The 13,174-nt window shown below is 43.4% G+C and overlaps 1 protein-coding gene across 1 annotated transcript; it reads right to left on the bottom strand.

Annotated features, from left to right (window-relative positions):
- Nucleotides 1-1,569: 1,569 nt before the first annotated feature.
- Nucleotides 1,570-8,653, bottom strand: LOC311029409 (1-phosphatidylinositol 4,5-bisphosphate phosphodiesterase gamma-1-like; the record flags this gene model as incomplete). The annotated part of the gene is made up of 9 exons (XM_084034543.1): nucleotides 8,499-8,653; nucleotides 8,296-8,392; nucleotides 8,129-8,195; nucleotides 7,474-7,640; nucleotides 7,241-7,337; nucleotides 6,885-7,156; nucleotides 3,046-3,214; nucleotides 2,798-2,945; nucleotides 1,570-1,618 (listed from the first exon to the last, which is right to left on the bottom strand). The coding sequence occupies exons 4-9, from the start codon at nucleotides 7,549-7,551 to the stop codon at nucleotides 1,570-1,572; spliced, it is 813 nt and encodes a 270-aa protein (XP_083890669.1). The 5' UTR covers nucleotides 7,552-7,640; nucleotides 8,129-8,195; nucleotides 8,296-8,392; nucleotides 8,499-8,653.
- Between the last annotated feature and the right edge of the window lie 4,521 nt (nucleotides 8,654-13,174).

Here is a 13,174-nt window from a genome sequence, read left to right as displayed (position 1 = left end):
TCAAGCTATAAAATTATCCTTAACCTAGCCCTATTATATGGTATCTTTGGTGTCCATGGATGTTTACGAGCTTGCAAATAATTGAATTGAAGTCTGGCAATTGATGGCGTTGTGACATGAACTTGCCAGGGTTAACTTGAATCCAACATTTTTATTCAGATTTCAATCTCACATAGTCTGAGCTAGTTCAGTGACTAGCAACTAGATTGCATTCAGTTCATCGTTCTAGAAAACATAGCGTGTTCTCCTGGCTAACTATTAGCTAACTATGTGTTGCACTAAGGTTTGCAACCTTTTAGAAGACACAAAGAGGACCGGATCCGGGCCAGGGGGGTTCTGCTTGGATCCCGCCACAATTTTGATCATTATTGTTAGATTTGGTGTTGATGTGTCTGTGACAGACATGTGTATTGAACATTTATGGAAATACGGAACAAATCGTCATTTAATTGCCAAATAAAGGACGATTCGCATTTTACGGGACGGGTGGCAATCCTACTAGCACTCTATATAGCAAATTACATTTGGTCTAAAAAGATGTTGTTATATATATCTATCCTATGAAATTGCATACAGTGCGCATAAACATTACCAAAAAAACACAACTACAAATGGCAACAACTCTACAGCATAATTTGCTTGCTTTTGATGAGGGCATGCTGTTTAATTATTTAAGCAGAATAGCAGGCAATTCTTACGTGGGATGTCGAAAAACGCAATGGTCCTAAGGAGCGTCTCATACAATGATGTATCACTGTTGAAGTAGTTGATTGGCCAAAGTGATGGACCATGCTCGATAAATGATTGCCTGAAGGAAAATATGTCTTCGTATTTATTTATTTGTTTGTTTTGTAATCCAACTCCACTTAAATTCGCCATTGCTCAGCTAAGTGTTGTAGTAAGCTAGCTTGGTCAAGCTATCAAGACCAATACAAAATTATACACGACAGACGGCCAGTATTTGGATAGCGTGTGCTTTGGTGTTGACATCTCATCATCGATTATCAGTGACTTTAAAATGCTGAGCTGACACAAAAAGCATTATAATAAACATTCACGTCGAGCTGAACCCAACTAATACCTTTTAAAGTGGACCAAAGCAAAAAGCACTCCATTCTTTTTGTGCACACATTATGAGTTCATCTCAAAGAGGAGGACTCAGATCTCTTCCTAGTACACCTAAGCTCTGATGGGGCCTCAGTTATCTAGTGCTTTGTGGGCTGTGTAGTTGCTCTGCGTTGATTGTATCATCAACCTCCTTATATGCATGTTATGAACTCTCTGGTATTAGGCCATCATTCATTATCATCTTAATTATAATAATGACATTATATCATGTTTAGTATTATTTTTCCTTGTTTCACAAACACACAAATAAGTATAGTATTAATGTCTGGGTGTTTTCACATATTTTCCCCTTAAACTGAACCAAACCTAGTCCTTTTAAAGTGAACCAAGCAGTGGACCAAAGCAAAAAGAACGTCACATTATGAGTTCTCTGAAAGAGGACTCGGATCTCTTTCTGGTCTACTTCAGCTCTAATGGATCTCATCCTATGCCTATTCACACTCACCTGCAGCTGGGGCTGATCGTGCCTTTCCTGGGAGCGTGGCTGGGGCTGAGGGTGCAAGGGGAAAAGTTAACCAATGACATTTCAGATTCTTACGGGAGGTGCTGATCTTGGAAACCAAAACTGAGCTGGAGTGGCACTGCTATTGATAGTTAAAATAACAGTTTTCCCAAAGGTTTGAGTGAATAGAGATCATCCTTGATCTGAGGGTCCACGGGACAAAGATCAAGGATGACATATTCTTGGGGTAGAGGCTGGTCTTCGGGGAGGTGATGGTCTTCAGGGTTGGGCTGGTCTTCAGGGTCTGGCTGGAGTTCAGGGAGGTGGTGGTCTTCGGGGTGGGGCTGGCCTTCGGGGAGGTGGTGGTCTTTAGGGTGGGGCTGGTCTTTGGGGAGGTGATGGTCTTCAGGGTGGGGCTGGCCTTCGGGGAGGTGGTGGTCTTCAGGGTGGGGCTGGTCTTTGGGGAGGTGATGGTCTTCAGGGTGGGGCTGGTCTTCGGGGAGATGATGGTCTTCAGGGTGGGGCTGGTCTTCAGGGTCTGGCTGGAGTTCAGGGAGGTGGTGGTCTTCGGGGTGGGGCTGGCCTTCGGGGAGGTGGTGGTCTTCAGGGTGGGGCTGGTCTTTGGGGAGGTGGTGGTCTTCAGGGTGGGGCTGGTCTTCGGGGAGGTGATGGTCTTCAGGGTGGGGCTGGTCTTCGGGGAGGTGACGGTCTTCAGGGTGGGGCTGGTCTTCAGGGTCTGGCTGGAGTTCAGGGAGGTGGTGGTCTTCGGGGTGGGGCTGGCCTTCGGGGAGGTGGTGGTCTTCAGGGTGGGGCTGGTCTTTGGGGAGGTGATGGTCTTCAGGGTGGGGCTGGTCTTCGGGGAGGTGATGGTCTTCAGGGTGGGGCTGGTCTTCAGGGTCTGGCTGGAGTTCAGGGAGGTGGTGGTCTTCGGGGTGGGGCTGGCCTTCGGGGAGGTGGTGGTCTTCAGGGTGGGGCTGGTCTTTGGGGAGGTGGTCGTCTTCCAGATAGGGCTGGTCTTGTGGGAGGTGGTCGTCTTCCAGGTGGGGCTGGCCTTCAAGGAGGTGATGGTCTTTGGGGAGGTGATGGTCTTCAGGGTGGGGCTGGTCTTCGGGGAGGTGATGGTCTTCAGGGTGGGGCTGGTCTTCAGGGTCTGGCTGGAGTTCAGGGAGGTGGTGGTCTTCGGGGTGGGGCTGGCCTTCGGGGAGGTGGTGGTCTTCAGGGTGGGGCTGGTCTTTGGGGAGGTGGTCGTCTTCCAGATAGGGCTGGTCTTGTGGGAGGTGGTCGTCTTCCAGGTGGGGCTGGCCTTCAAGGAGGTGATGGTCTTTGGGGTGGAGCTGGTCTTGTTGGAGCTGGGGCTGGGACTGGGGCTGGGGATCTGTTGTGGAGAACAAAGTAAGCAAAAATTTCAATTCTGTACATATGGTCAGAAGAATCTTCAGAAAACAATAATGAACTCTGCATGAAACTAATCTTACCTTTTATTTTGAGTATAAACTCATAAGCCGTCTTCATGTTAATCAGGAAGTCGCTTAGTCGTTTATCATTTGGCAGATTGGTCACCACATCTGCCACCCACTTGCCCTTGCTGTTCCTGTGGCTGGTGAACAGGATTGGCATATAGCCCCAGGCATAAAGTTTTTGAACCTGAAATTAAACAAGCACATTAGCAGTACACAATTAAACTACATTGCTACATAAATCTACTATCTATAGACCCAATCTGGCAAAAAATAGTTTTGATCACATTCGTGATAATTAAATAGTGTTTTCCATTTGATTAGAGACATACTGTGAAATTGATACACAGAACTATTCTTTCATGAGGATTTTTTAATTGCAACTGCCGGTGCTCAATTTCAGTTGAAAATAACTGATCAGATGTTGTGACAGTACTAAATATGGGTTCCACTCCACACTGGAATGGGTTATTATATTACTGCGTACACAACTGACATAATCAACTTCCTTTACAAATAATTTCCTTTTTTCATCTTACACATATTACTTTGTACAACCAACATTCACATAGTGTAATGCGCTAGGTGATGGTGGTGTAGTGAATAGAGGTCTGGGTTTCTAAACACTGTGAGGCTAGTTTCTCATCGCAAGACTCCTACCCCAGTGTGGACTTAGGACAGTTCTTGAACTGATATCTTAACTCTTTAGCAGACTGAGTGTTACCAGTTTATGTGTGGGCTATGCAGTGGTTTACTAGTTGGCCTGTGTTGTTGGCCATTTACTCTGTGAAAATCTTGAGTAACTAAGAAAAACACTGACATAGTTGATGGTTCAAGTGAAAACATTAGGAAATATCTTTGGTAGATTATGTTATATTTTAGAAACTGGTGTTGTGTACCAGGATATTGTTAAAATTGCCCACGAAGCCATTTAGAATACATGCTGCATTCATTTAGGACCTCTGCCACAGAAAAAAAAGTCCACAGCCTATAAGGCCAACTTAAATCATCAAAGTGTTAAAAATCCTGTATCTTAACCTCAACTTCTGTTAACTTCAAAAAAGCATGTATATTCCAGATATTTATTTCAAGTTTGTATTTAACAGATTCTTATTCTTATTTTTTTTCTTCTGATCTATGCATCCACAGACGGGGTCCTTGCCCCATCACACATTATCAATGAAAAGTGACAGAAATCATGTTGGGGGGGGGACTGACTTTCTTGAGGGAGAGAGATTCTATTTTCTGGACTGATGGAAATGATCCCCTTAAGACGGACAGATGGATGTGCATGTTAAGGTAAATACTGTGCGTAGTTTGAGTTTCACATTGATTACCGCTCAATTCATGAAGTATGAGCATTTTTACTTACAGCAATATTGGCGGAGGCCACCACCCGCGCTGCATTCCGCTGGTTTATGACTCCCTGCCCCCACTCACTTGTGTGCTGATCTTTCGATTTTGCAGCTTCGGGTTTCTGCAAAGGCTTTTGAAACAACCGCTGCACGATCTACTATTGGCCTCATTTGGCACCTTGCAGTGAGGGCAGGGTCTGAACTTTGGCTTTGTCATTCTGAAATGTACAACAGACAAACACACACAAAATATCAAACATTGATGCAAACACACGTATGCTCAAAAAAGACATTCATGCGCATTCAGGTGGGCAAGTCGGAGCAGTGGTTAGCATCCCCAATTGTCATCCAGGAGACCATGTCGCTTTGGAAAAAAGCATATACTACATACCTGCCACGTTTAGCTTTACCTGACAAAGATCCCTCACAACTTGGACTCAATTTGTAGTGATTATATTGTAAATCCTGATTGCTCTGCATGATATATTGAAAAAAAATCTACTTTTGACACCTGACTAAAATGGCTGTTTGTTAGCCAACTGTTTTGTAAAACTGAGTAGGTATACAGCTTAAGGATGGGTAAATAGCATGTTGAATTTTCAAACTAACATCCACCTCAATATCCTGGCAATAAGTCCCCTTAAGTTTTAGATAATAGCTTACTTTAACATCTACACCCAGCAAACAAGAGTAAACAAATGTCAAAGTTACACTCTTTGTCATTGTACAGAGTAGACAGTATGATTTGCTTGTACAGCACCTTAAAAAACTTACATTATATTCATAGGCACACCCAGCCTCGCTTTCAATATAACACACTCGCATTCTGTAATCACAGTCAGTAAATAATAATATATTCTGTAATCACCGTCAGTACCTAAATAATAATATGAAAACAATATAAAATATCTTTCAACAAGAAAAGAAGATTTGTTTACTGTAAATGGAGAAAGGTTAACAGATGCGCAATTTTCAGCTGTCAGAAATTAAAAACTAGCTTCATCTCTTTTCATATTTGGTTGTTATGATTTTTACATTTAGACATTTAGGTCATTTAGCAGACGCTTTTGTCCAAAGCGACTTACAATAAGTACATTTGTCAAAAGAAGGAAACAAAGAAACCACAACGTATCATTGGCGATAAAGTAAGAGCTAAAAATAGAACAAGTGTTAGGTCCTCATCAGAGTAAAGTAGTACTTCAAGAGCAGCAGTGCTAAGATCAGAGTGATATAGGTAAGTTTGGGGGGGGGGGGGGGGTCGAGGGAGGGTGTTAGTGGGTCATGCTATGTAGAGTCGAGGTGAAGTATGAACAGGTGAGTCTTGAGCCTTTTTCGGAAGATGGCAAATGACTCTGCTGTCCTGACATTGGTCGGGAGTTCGTTCCACCACTGAGGACCAGAACAGAGAAGAGTCTGGACTTTGCTGAGCGACATTTGTTTGATTTCAGCGATGGTGGTACCAGCCGGCCAGCTGAAGTAGAGGAGCGAAGTGCTCGCTTTGGGGCATGAGGTTTGACCAGTGTTTGAAGGTAGACAGGTGCCGTTCCATTGATGGCCCTGAAGGCCAGTGTCAGTGCCTCTGCGATTAAAATGTGATCATTCCTATTCCTCGGCTCTCACAGCTCTCAGCAGCTGTGAACGCGCACAGAGCACAAAGCTCAGAGCCGGACAATGACCACCGTCGTGATACAGTTAACTCTGACCGGGACTTTAGGTTTTGTTGAGCCGGATTATGAACACAGAGCCTGGAGATGTTGAGCCTCCTTCGTAGTAAAGCCCGAGGTCTACTCTTCATGTTACAACTGCGCCACCTTGTGGCTACACATCAACTGCCCTGAAGTCATCATAACTTCATAAGTTCTCATTTTCAAATGATTATGAATAGTATTATTTTTATTTGAAGCCGGGTCAGTCTTGACTGTGGGTGTTAGGGACCTCTGTGTCTGCTAGTGTCTACAATACAGTAATATTTTTGTCGACATTATCAAACGGAAAAACTTTTATTTTGAAGAGTACAGGGCAAGGAAGCACACTAGTCAATCAGAGGACCCGCACCGACGGAAACAAAATAATGAGTGGTAAATTCGTTTTGTAAGTAGGAACCAAAAAACAAGAAAATGAGCTGAAATTCTGATTTTCGGTTTTTGCCCAAAAACGAAAAAACGAAAAAACGTTCTGGTTTCTGCCTGTGTCAATTACTCACAGAAAACACACTAATAAAACGTACCTCCGTCGGCTACACATGTGATTCTTCTATTAAAAACAATGTAATTGCATCTTTAAGTTACAAAATATATATATATTTTAATAAGTTCATGCAACACCGCTACTTTCAAACTCTAATCTTACAACTTACATATTTAAGTGTTTGTTTTTTAATTGGTTCCTCTGTTTTATGACGTTGTATCTGAGATGAGGAAAATAAAGTAGCTAAAATCTGCCTGGCTGTAAAAGCCTTTATAACTCCTAGAAATGATTTGTGTACCTGATTGCTACATGTACTTGGTTGCTGATCTTGTGTAAAAGTACACATATACTGGTACACTGACCTGGGGTCTGGAAATTCAGTGCGACCAGCTGGGAGCCACAGAGCCACATGGGCAGCGGGTCGTAGTTGGAAGAATCCAGCCTCTGTCCTCGGGGATAAACTCTGGAAAGCTGACGGCGGTTATACTGCAGGAAGCGTTTCCCTCGGCTGCGTGTTGCAAACTTCTCTGCCTTCGTCTCTGGGAAGGACGACATGTCCCGGTATAACATGCCCTCTCTGTCCCAATCTCTGGAAGTAGCAGCAAGAAAAATAAATATAAATATGGAAACTGTTCAAAAAGTGAGGAAGAGGAGAGCAACTTGATCCTTACTGTCCTCGTTGAAGGGCACAGGTCTGCAGTAGACCACAAGCTCAGACAGCTCCACTGCTATCTTCTTCCTCCTCTCCATTTGCTTCTCCTCCTGCATCTGTTACCATGGAGATAAGCCAAGCACACTGTCAAGTTGTCCTTTTATAAATGTGTATAAAAGTAAATTGAAGTTTAAAAAATGTAGACGGCTGCTGAAGGTGAATTATTCCCATGATTGCTTTGGTCGTACTGACCCGTGCATCAGCGTTCTGTGTGGCCTCTCTGATTTTGCTGACCCAGCTGGTCACGTCCTCCAGACTGTCGGCGGCCATGTCGAGGGCCTGAGCCGGGTGAGAGGACAGCTGCTGGGAGTGGATCGTGAACACGTAGGGACGCAAATTCAACCCGTCCTTATGCAACACTGGACCGATGTGTGGAGGAAGACCATCAGAGGAAGAGGTGAAGTGACAGGGAGAGTTTGAGACTTAATAATTAGATGTTTCTACTGTGTTTATCTGCTAATAGAGCTATAAAAAAACAGGAAAACTATACAACTATGAATCAGTCATTAATAAAACATAAAAAAATAAGAAAAGTGGAGTTTGCAACCTTTTGTATCAAGGAATAAATGATTGAGTCAGAGAGGAAAATGTGAATGCCGTAAGTCTGTTGAGCATGAAATGTATCAGCAAGCACATTTAAGGTTTGGTTGGCTTATCAATAAATTGTATGTGAAACTGCAGTGACTGGCTGACAAAATTAGTTTGAATGAGTTTGTTACATTTTCTCTAGATTTTTCTAGATACTAGAAAGATGTAATACACTGATATATAATCCCTGTTTGGCAGGATGTCCAGGTAAAATTTCATAATTCAAAGAGGTTTGTCTCACTTTGTTTCACAAACTCACCGACTTGGCAGGTCGGTACATCAATGAAGCCTTTGAGGAACGTTCCCAGAGGACTGTTCTCTGTAGACTGAGATGACAGAATGATATAAAAATAAGATTGATTATGAGAGGAAAAGCAAGCTGCTTATGTGACATTCTTACAGCTCTGGCAAAGAGTCCCAACTCACCGCTTCATCCACCTCTCTGGTGGGAGAACTGGGAACCTCTTCCACATAGTTTGCAGGAAACCACAGCTGTTTCTTTCCTCCGTAGTCGCCTCGCCACCTAAAGAGGAAACATTCCGGTTCATGAGGAGCTGCTCTCCGTGTGGAGGAGACGCCCTGGTGTGACAGACGCACAGGAGATCACATGTACGCTGAGATCCACTCACCAGCCGCCCTCCTGCTTCTCCACGCTGAGGATGAGCGCTTGTTTGGGGAAACAGAGCTCATCTTCCCTCTGAGCTCGGTAGTCGTAGAAATTTCATTTCTAGGAACAAGAGACATTAGATAGGGAGGAGACATTTTAAAAACATGCTAGAATGCACCACAATGCAGGAAATTGCATCGACTTAATTACATATCAAAAGCTGGCATGGCATAGTCTCTCACACAACATTGACATGTTATGGTTTGAACAACTGATTACACCTTATACCTCATTGGTATTCTGGGTGTCCCATGCTGACGCAATCATGCTTATAACAATTAACACTGCGTATAATATCACCCAAGAAGAGCATTCTAAGTTTATTTTTTAACAGATGTATTATTTGAGTTGAGATTTAAATGAAGTAAATAAATAAATCTTTATTCCTGTATATTAAACCAAGGTAGAAGAAGAAAAGGTATAATATGTGTATTATTGCGGTGCCATAGGGAGCTGTGACAGAGTTTGCGTGCACCTAAATGATGTGCTGGTGCACCAAAATGAAAATGTTAGTCTGGAGCCCTGATGTACCTGAATGCGTCGCCTTAATCATTATCTGAAAAATTCCCACTATGAGATTTTTTTTAGGAGCCGCCACTGGACAAGGAGGATCCTGATCCGATGCCTGAACTGATTACCACGATAAACCTGTGGGGAAGTGTAAACGCAACATATTGTGCTTTAACAGGTGGAAGTGAGATGGAAAAAGAACCTGATAATTATAAAAAAAAACTGATTTATAAAAGAACATCATGATCGGGGGTTAGTTACTATTGTTTCAGTTAATATATTCCAACATGCCATTGTAGTTTATCAGTTTTAGGATTTTGTTGCATGTGTGTGTGTGTGTAGATATAAACATATCCATACAGAATGTTCACATTATAAAGTGAATCACTGTTTCAACCATAGGCGCCGATCCCGTGGGTGCTTCGGTGCTCGAGCACCCACTGACAACGTTGAGCACCCACTGGCCAATCGGGATGGCCGATGAACAAAAAAAAACAAAAAAGTGAATAAATGAAACTTGTGGTGGAACTGTATCTTTAAAATGAACTGCCTTTACTTGAATCGTATTATCCAATTAAAATCATTAGGCCTACAGCTCTGTGCTTGTACACTATGGCGTAGTCACCTAACAGGTAACCAATCGGATGATTGGATTTGGCTGCGGCTAAACAACGTAGGCTACACACACACAGCAAAAATGTGAAGGTTCGTTGCTTATCGGCGGTTAAAAATGGACAAGTTTTTAATTAGAAAACTAAGTGGAACCACGTCTACAACCACCAATGCTCCCAGCAGCAGCAGCAGCAGCAGCAGCAGCGGCGGCGGTAGCAGCAGCGACAGGGACAGCAGCAAGTGTCAGCAGGGACGAAAGTACCAGGCCAGCTGGAAAACAAAATTCCCGTGGATTACCTATGATGCATTAAATAACAAAGTGCTCTGTGAAGTGTTCTCTGCTGCCGACAAAATGCATGCCCCGCTACCATGTACAGGAGGACGTGAGATGGATTCTTATAAGGCTTTTGTGAAAGATGGCTTTTGCAGCTGGGGCAAGGCTATAGAAAGATTTCGCTGTCATGAGAAGTCAAATGTCCATCGAGCTGCTGCTAGCATCACAAGTGCTGCTAATGCCGGAGTTAATGTCGCAAATGCTCTCTCTGCCGCCAAGCAGAAGCAAATGGCTGAAGCACGAACTGCGTTGTTAAGTATTTTTTCTTCCGTCCAATATTTGGCATATCAAGGACTAGCCCTTAGGGGTCATGTGGACTCAGAGTCAAACTTGAGACAGCTGCTCAACCTGCGTGCACAAGACATCCCAGAACTACAGTCCTGGCTCACTCGTAATGAGTCTAAGTGGCTTTCTCATGACATTCTCAATGAAATGACTGAACTATTTGCGCATGATGTTCTACGAACACTTATAGAGGAGATAAAGCGTGCAGAGTTTTTCTCCATCATCTTGGATGAGACCGCAGACATCACAGTCAAGGAACAGGTGTCTGTGTGCTTCCGTGTTGTTACTGAATGTCTGGAAATAGAGGAACTTTTCATAGGATTTTACCAGACAGCTAGCACAAACGGGGATGCACTTTTCGACCTATTTAAGGATGTACTGCTGAGACTCTCCCTCCCTCTCAAAAACTGTAGAGGTCAGTGTTACGACGGCGCATCGAATATGTCAGGGATCCGAAATGGTCTGCAGGCACGCGTAAAAGAACTGGAGCCTCGAGCACTTTACGTCCACTGTATGGGACATGTGATGAACTTGGTGGTGCAGGATGTTGCCCATAACATTCCCGAGTGTCGGAACTTCATGTCACTCATTCGTGACCTCATAACGCTGATAAATGACAAAATGACTGGCTTGGTTTCAGGATTTCCAAAGCGCAGACGGGCCGTCTCTGCGCCCTCTGTGCCCGACGCACTGGACAGTAAAAGCTGCTTCGCTGCAGTCAATTTCTTCAAATTACAGCGCACTACTGGAGTTTCTTGACAACCTGTCTTCAGAAGATAAAGGTGACGCAGGCGGCAAAGCAAATGGTTTACTTCAGCACCTGCAGAAGTTCAGTACATTTTTTTCACTGAAGCTGATGTTGATGTTTTTTATGCGCGCAGAGTCAGCCAATCGCGCACTGCAACACAGCCAACTGCATTCACAGAAAGCTCTCCAACTCATTGAAATGCTCCGACAGGACATCAAGCATCTTCGTGAAAACGGATATGAAGATTTTTGGCAAAACACAACTGCAGCTGCTGATATCCTTAACGTTGAAAGCCCAGCCCTGCCAAGGCCAAGAAAAACCCCACGTCGACTGGATGACGGAGGCGCACCATCACACAGTTTCCAGTCACCAGAGGCCATGTACAGACAGCAGTTTTACCAGGTAATGGACACTGCAACTTCATCTTTGGATTGCAGGTTCAGTCAAGCTGCATTCAAACACATGTGCAGTGTTGAGGATTTTGTGACGGGAAAAGGTGACTGTGGGAGCATCACAGAGTTTCATGGAGATGATCTGGATAAAGGCAGGCTGACACTTCACCGTGACGTGTTCATTGACATAGCTAAACAGAGGGGTGTTTGCCTAAAAACATTTCGAGATGCTGTGGATTTCCTGAAAGGAGAGCATGGCGAGCCGCTGCGGACCCTGCTGCCAGAACTCACCAAACTGATCAGACTTGGACTCACTGTTCCTGTGACCTCTTGCACATCAGAGAGGTCTTTCTCAGGCCTGCGGAGACTTAAAACGTATCTACGCGCCACGATGGGACAAGGAAGACTCAATCACCTTGCGGTGTTGAACTGTCACAAAAACATTACAAGAAGCCGCAATCTGGATGCTATAGCGGATGAGTTTATCACGTGCACAGCTGCCAGGAGGAACACGTTCCTCCTTGGGAAATAGACAATAGCAGACAGTGGTGAGTAACTGACTCAAATATTTTCTTTGCTTTCCTTAACAGTAAGCTGGAGATTTCATGTGTCAAACTTGTGTTTTGCGAATCAATGTAATGAACTAAGCTTCATTGTTTCCTTGGTTGTACTGAAAAATACACACTGTGCTATTGTAAATGTGCCGAGCGTAAATTAATACTGCGTAATGAGTATTTGTTAATGTGGTCAATTTGTATGTAAATATTACATGATGAATACCAAGTTGTGTATTCTTTTTTTTTGCTTATGTGTTGCTATAGGTTACTTGTACAATTATACATGCAAGCAACATGGTGTTATGTTGTGAAAAAAAGTGTTGTGCAGTGTGCATAATACTGCTGCCTTCAGACTGTATGGTGTCGTATTTAGTTGTGGTTATGCAGTAAAAGTCAGTTTGTGACAATCATTACCTTGGTGGTATTCATTTAATTTGAGCACCAAAAATAATAAAATAAATAAATAAATAAATTGAGCACCCACGGGCAAAAACATAAATCGGCGCCTATGGTTTCAACTATAAGTTATGTGGACAATTCCGTGAAGTTTACCCTGGCACGATAGCCATTGGCTGCTTTTCGGATCGCATGTATTTGCGCCTATGCATGCACGAGACTTGAGAAGATCTCGCCAGACAGGGGCCCTGGGGTTCCTCCGGGCTGGGTCACTCCTCTTCTTCCTCGTTTAGACATGGGGTCTTTTGAACCATTCTTAGTCTGGCCCCCTCGCCTGAGACCAATTTGCCATGGGAAACCCTAGCAGGAGCAAAAAGCTCCAGACAACACAGCCCTCAGGGTCATAGGGACACACAAACCTCTCCACCACGGTAAGGTGATGGTTCCTGGAGAGGTTTTTTTTGTTTGTTTTTTAATATTTCACATGGAGTGTTTTTTTTTTCTTTTTGTATTTTAGTTGTGGAAAATCGGAGCATATATATATATATATATATATATATAGGGCCAAATTGGTTTGTTTGAGTAGTTGTGGGAAACCGGAGCACCCGGTGGAAAACCCACATGGACAAGGGAAGAATATATCATATATACATTTGGGGCCAAATTGGTTTTTGTTTTTTTTTTATTTAGTATTTCACAGGGAGTGTTTTTTTTTTCTTTTCGTATTTTAGTTGTGGGAAACCGGAGCACCCGGTGAAAAACCCACATGAATATATCATATATACATTTGGGGCCAAATTGGTT

The sequence above is a fragment of the Eutrigla gurnardus genome (assembly GCF_963514095.1).
Source record: "Eutrigla gurnardus genome assembly, chromosome: 19".
NCBI lineage: Eukaryota > Metazoa > Chordata > Actinopteri > Perciformes > Triglidae > Eutrigla > Eutrigla gurnardus.
Note: the sequence above shows the minus strand (reverse complement) of the source record. Positions and strands in the feature narration are given on the sequence as shown.